Source organism: Branchiostoma floridae, chromosome 3 (assembly GCF_000003815.2).
Source record: "Branchiostoma floridae strain S238N-H82 chromosome 3, Bfl_VNyyK, whole genome shotgun sequence".
Classification (NCBI taxonomy): Eukaryota; Metazoa; Chordata; class Leptocardii; order Amphioxiformes; family Branchiostomatidae; genus Branchiostoma; species Branchiostoma floridae.
In genome coordinates, this window is record NC_049981.1 from 20,656,855 (window position 1) to 20,663,645 (window position 6,791).

General features: G+C 38.6%; 1 protein-coding gene across 2 annotated transcripts in view; it reads left to right on the top strand.

Moving 5' to 3' along the window:
• LOC118411352 (rap guanine nucleotide exchange factor 2-like) overlaps window positions 1-6,791 on the top strand; it is a 93,024-nt gene that overhangs the window by 51,673 nt on the left and 34,560 nt on the right. For both annotated transcript variants that reach the window (XM_035813591.1, XM_035813592.1), the window contains exon 6: window positions 3,281-3,356. In XM_035813591.1, the coding sequence (XP_035669484.1) occupies window positions 3,281-3,356 (76 nt within the window). The remainder of the gene's footprint in view (window positions 1-3,280; window positions 3,357-6,791) is intronic.

Genomic DNA, 6,791 nt, shown 5'->3' on the forward strand with positions numbered 1-6,791 from the left:
TGGTTTGGGGTTAAACCTGATTCGTTTTGTGTTTCAGTAATGCCACTCTTCAAACTTAATATAAAATTCTACCATTGTGTCATCAAAACAGAATTGCTATCCCTTGTAAAACTGAAAGTCAAAATCTCTTAATTTCTGATACACTCCTTTCAAAAAGTTGCATATCATTCATCATGCCATTTGATATGAACCAGTGATATGATTCAGATTGTATGCATTATTGCCCACAGTTTTACAAATGTACCATAACAGCTCATACCTTACGTAATGTTTTTGTACCATCATGTTACAAAAAGGCTAGACACACAGTGCCTAACTTTACCAGCTATGATGTACTCCATTTTTCGTAGAACAACCTTAAACCAAGCCATGTACATGTGTAGAATATGTATGGTTTGTTTTTTGAGAGGCCATTTGTATGTTACTCCCCAAGCACCATGTGAAATGCAACAATGCTGTGTGTAATGTGGTGTGTGCACACTTTTAAAGTGGGAGGCACTCAAAGCAGTCAAATGTGATCCTGCTCTGCCATTATCCAACCTGTCTCCGTGCCCACAAGGGGAGTAAGGTCCTGCATCAGGGGAATGGATGACTTTGGGCAGGTACATGTACGGGCTGCCATACTGCTGGATGGGGCTTGTGGACGATTTCACAGGTGAGTCTGGGACATAGAACATAAAGACTACAAGCTACAGAATAATGTGGATAACTGCAGTAGAGGTTGGACAATGAACTTTAAGAAATAAAAGCCCCCGTGTCCACCTTGAAACATTACCAAGTAGTTTAGTAACTATTTTATGCACACTTCATATAAACTGAGTTTCTTCATATCTTGGCCAGAATGCCAGTCCATATGGATGGCTCCAGCGTCTTTTCTGAAGATGTGGCGTAAGTGTGAACGGTTGGCTTGAGGTCTCCTTCTCCACATATATCTGCCAGTCCATATGGATATTCAAGTCCCGTCCATATTTCATGGTATGGTTGTATTGCACAGGATTACATCAATGTGCTCCATTGTCGAAAATTGGAATACCAGCGTAGGACGTTTGTTGTAATTTTTGTTTGGGGGTACTAAATTCTACTAATGCATTTCACATTAATAGGTGTGTTTTATCATTTAATGTGGGTATATCATGAATAGAATATATTGAGGTGTATTCCACATCGCCCTTGGCCCCAGTCCTCCCATGAGTCAGATCACGGGTTGGTACCTGGGGATATATGGAACCCACTGTGTTGTACTCTATACATCTTGCAATATGTAGTTTAAAAAGTTCTGGAGCATAGAGGTTTTGCTGAGCACTAAGGCTTAGGAATCCATTATTCTATACAACCATTTTCCTCTGTGCTTAGAGATGCATTAAGTCTTGCCAAGGCCTAAGACCATTTGCAGAGCTGAAAGTAACTGATGCTTTCTAACACAAAAATGAAGTTGATGGATAGTTTCTGAATCTCTCCAGATTATATTTCATTGCTCATGTTTTCATTCAGTTGCCACACACACGCATATCTTCTTACCATGCGTCAGAAGGCCATGTTTATCATGACTTTGTGTTGCGATCCTTCAAGTATTTGGTTAATACGGCATGAACTGAAAGGACACAAGTGAACATAAGTGGCGCATAAGTCACAAGCTTATCTGTACTAAGGTAGACAGCAACTATGTAACATAAATGGATTATGGAAGTATCAATCAAAATGTCTTCTCCAAGTCCTCTCATGATGTCATTATTGGATTTTCTTTTTTCCCATTTTTTTTTCCCAGAAGAAACTGAAGTTGGGATTAATGACAGTTCTGTCATAAGCAATTAGGACATGTTGTCAATATATACAAAAAAGTCAATAAAAGAGAATATTAGACCAGAGCTATTAAGATTTTGTAGGCCAGAGCTGTTTAGATTTTGTAGATTTAGATTTAGAATTCTCCAGGATTCATTGACATTTGAAACATGATGGTTTAAGAGAAAAAAACACTCCTGAAGTTATTTTCAGTAAGATTACACTGCTGACCTTCTGTCTTGTGTATAGTGTGTCAGGTATTTATGATTGAACTTACTGAAGGACCTCCTTCAAAGATTTTCTCCATGAGATACAAGCAAAGGTGATGCTCTGACATTTTGTGAGTAAGTAGAGACTGTGTTGAATCCTAGATTATGGCTATTTTTGTTAGCAGGAGGATAAATTCTTCTCTTCATACGTCTCAGACAGGATTTTTGTTGTCTGAAGGAAAGGACAAGATCATTGCCATCATAGCTGTACTAAGCCTTTTCTAAGCACTATAAGTTCCAGGGTTGAAGAAGAATTTAGATAAAACTTTTATAGGCTTTGTCTTTCTTAAATAGCTGAAGAAATGTCTTTCGTCTGTCTGAGAGATTTTAAAACTTGGGTGGCTGAAGTGGGTGGCTCAAGTATCTTTGTACTTGTCCCATGTACATGTATGTATAGGGCTATCAGATTCTAAATGAAACATGTCTTTTGTACAGATTAAACTGGAGCAATAGAAGGTTTATATAGGGTTGATGATCTGCCCTGAGCAAGAAGAAATACAGTTTCTGTTCTTCTGGCTATTTTTCTTCCTTGCTTGTTGCTGTCCGTGCCTTCCGAACCTGGGCAATAGACTCTCATCACCAACGTAACATCCCTGTTTGTTATATATTCCTTTGTTTTGTTCCTTGTATTGCTCGCTCCTAGCATTGTAAGATCCCCTACTCACAAATGATTGACAATAACCTGAGAAAGAGGCTTGTAATATCCTGGATGCAGGTACAATGTAGTATATGGCATATATATGATATAAATGACCTGCAGCTGGGTTATGGGGAAAGTGGAGCCTTCTGATTGGTTGATATTGTCTGGCTATATCATGATATGGTATATGATTCTTCTTCAACCTGGTAATCACAAATCAATGATAAAGAAAATGGATATATGTACATGTTGTACATGTATGTATGGATGTACATGTACATGTATGTATATGTATGTATGTTTGTGTGGATTGATGTACATGTATGTATGTATAGATGAGTGGATGGATAAATGGATGGATTAAGTTGCGAGTTGATAAAGGAAAACTAATAGTACATGATGCATGTTATTTTGGATGTAAAACTACAAATGCTGTCTGTATCTTATTCAAGTTATTTTGATACATTGCATTGACACATCTATTCTACTAATGTCACAAATGGTATAGATACTTTGATATGATACATGTAAATAAATGCTACACAGTGGAATGCTGACTCACTGTTGTTTTTGTTTCATTTCTAATTTCCAGCTTTGGCAAACGTGCAGGGGGAAGCTGCAAGCGTGCCAGCGAGTGTCTAGTTTTGGAGCCCTCAGAAATGATAGTGGTGAGTACCCTATTGCTGAAAATTTATCATTTTTATCAAAAAAATTTTCTGTTTCTACAGTCATGAATGTACCACTTGCATGTGTTAAGATTATCATACTTGCATGCTCCACATGCATGTGTGCAGTACTGTTCACTATTCATTGGTATGACTCTCCTAAAGTTCTATTGTATCGTACATACACTTTGTCAGAAGGATTATTGGTTATCTTTCATTTCTACATTTACCTTTTATCTGGGCACTTGCTGGGTCTTGACTACAATGTTTGGAAGGGAACATTCCAACACCTGGTGACCAGGAATATCAGTCTTTCAGAGGTTCATTTTTTATGGCTATTTTTACCTGTTCTGTGTTACTTACAATCTGTCATGATCCCATCCCTGCATTTTCTACCATACTTGAAGTTGTTTCTACCTTCTAATAAGTTCTATGATGAATGGAGGTGGTGTATTTACATACACTGTTGTCATCAGTCATCATGTCTGTCATGTCCCCAGTAAGGTGTCACAGATATGCTAATCATCCCACAAGCTTGCAAATAATGTGCATGAGGCAAATGCTCTGGAATGTGCTAGAGACCTATATGATCTCAAGTCACCGCAATTTCTAATGCTGCACTGGAAATTGTACCTGAAAATTTGAGTACACTACATCATCTTTTACATTCTCCCTTCCATCAGAGGAATAAAGCAAGGCTTACTTGAACAAATATTTTAAAGATTGTTTGAATGATTCCATCTTGGTCAAGTTCAAGGTTGCGGCACAGCTGAACATTGTCTTGCAAATGTGATCCCCAAATGCTGCCCTAACAAATCAGGGAGCCTGTGGCAGTGGGTTTCCTTTGAGCCTTGGTGCCATTAAGATTTACCACCACCTTGACGGTGATTGCTTGTTACACCAAGTCCTTTTACTAGTCATGAACATAACCATTTAGCACAGAGGTGTGAAGGGTTGATCCAATCTCTGCCGCTCTGCCCCAATCTTGTTTGCTATGTATGTAGGCATGGCCTAATTGGGCTGTGACACCTTGGTATGACTCCAATGTTTTTCTTAGTGACTGTGGAATAAGCAGAATGTAGAAGACAGTCGTGTTTTTGAATGTAAGGAGAGCCATAAAGTCTGCAGGTATGTTGGTAATTATTTTCTAAGATTTAAAGTATGTATTTCATGGCAGTTTAACCATCTTACATTGTTTATTATATACACATGCAAGTTACTGATGCATTCATTGCAATGTCAGTATGTCCTTGTAAAATATTTCCTCTTTTTTCCCTTGATGACATCCCAAATATATATATATGCATTGGATTGCTGCACAATTCAGGGATTGTATCACTGACAAAGCCTTTTCAAAGAGATTCTATTCCCTTTTGTAGAAACTGTCACTGGGAGCTTGCAAAGATAGGTTGAAGAAAATAGAAGATGAAACCAGTTTGATACAGACTGAGATTATGAATTGCATTATGGTGAAAGAAATGTATTTTTAGCTGTGAATCATTCATGCAAAGTTCCTTTGGTTTAAGCATATCAAAGGTGACAAGATAATGAATATTCTTGTACCAGGGCCAACTGATTTAATTTTATCAAAACCCATCTGTCCCTATATTGTACATGTATGTGTATTATTGTAGTGTAGTATAGATTTCACTTGCGTTTATGTATGTGTTTTTTAAGCACAAGTGGACTTATTGGTTTTGGTAAAATGATAAGATGCTCAGCCAAGTGGCCCATCATCTTGTCATCCTCCCTGATAAGATCATTAATCAAGGAGTTTGAATATTAATTGGTATTGCAGCCAGGCTTGAGTTCGTCAAGTAGCGATTTCTATCCTATTACCTTGGATTGACAGCGGCACCTGATGAATGAACGTAGGAGGAATACATTACCAGCCTGAGATACTTGTAGAGTGGGGAATGACTGATTATTCCTGTAGGTTATCCCTGTACTGTTTGTGTGGGTGTTTCACTCACTGCTATACATCAGAAGATCCCTAAACAGCCTTGATATAAAGCAGTAAGGATGTAACGTGGTTCAGAGCTTGGATGGGCAGTCCTTTGAAGCCGGTAATGGTATCAGCTAGAGAGGACGTCACACCCAGACCTGCGTGGGTCCGCCGGTAAATGGCAGGATTATAGCTCACAGGCTGCTGCGCTGAGGTAGGTAGGAGAATCGTTTCTTGATCGTCATCTGCTGCTGTTCTTGGGTAGTAAGTGCTTTTGTCAATTTTGCATGTAAAATGCTTTTAGTGAAGCCAGATTGTAAAATTTATCATGGAAGGTATATGCAAACCATGACGATATTTGTTATATGGCTTCTTTGTACTAAATAGTAAAACTACAGAATGGCATACTATACGTTAAATAGCTAATATGGGTGGCCATCCATAAGGTTGTAAAATTAATGCTTGCTTCTTCCAGCAAGTACAAGAGGTAAGATGTGTAGGTTGCATTGGAATGTTTCAGATATATGTATGTATTATGCTTTAGATGTAGATGTGATAGCACCGTTTTGTTCCGTTGTAGATGTTTTATCAAAGAAGAAAGAAAGACAGAAGGCATGTTGCCCCAGAGCTATTGCACTGTGGAACTCGTTAGGATGAATTATGGCAGCAGCCTAGCCTCTTTATTACCAGTAGATACAATATGTAGGTATAAACAATTCCTCAAGGCTCATGTCAGAGATATGCAGGGCTTTGACTTTGGATACAGGAGTGCACAGGAGAAGCTGATGTCTCATGTATATGAGAGGCTGTAACTATCAGGGTTCTCGCCAATGCTAGTTTTATTCCCGTCATCTCAGGTTCCAATAGATACACATACGGATAATGTTCGATTTGATGGTATGACTTGAGTCATTGCCCATTTTTGACAAGGTCAAGATGACGTAATTTTGTCTTTCAATGTGCAAGTGGGAGGATGCAGCCAGAACCATTGGCACGCACATTGGCAACATGGACACAGAAAGCATCAGACTTTCCCTGTATATTTTGACATTTTTGTTTCACCTGTTTCACCTGTACTGGGGTCGAGCAGGTGGCAGTGACAAGAGCCACGCAAGACTGGACAGAGCTTTAAATGGTTTTCTAACTAATCTAAGATATTGTGTATCCATGATTGCTTTCTTGTAATGAGGAACAGAAGTGTTTTTCCCACATTTTGCTCAACAAAACTGCAAAAAAATGATAAAGCAACACTTGCCTCTTTCCCACATCTGATTGTGAATATGCGACTATGTGAAAGGTGTACAGTAGACAGTGTGATTAGTCAGCGGTTGTCCCCATTGCTTGACCAAGACTATTTGTGGCTCTGATTAGCATTTCATCAACAGAGCACTAGATTGCTACTCTCCAAGCAGAGGTTAGGCTCCGGTTGTTTTTTAACGTTTTTTTAGTCGTTTTTATCGGGCTTTCCATTTTGTCTTTTTTTTTTGTTGCGT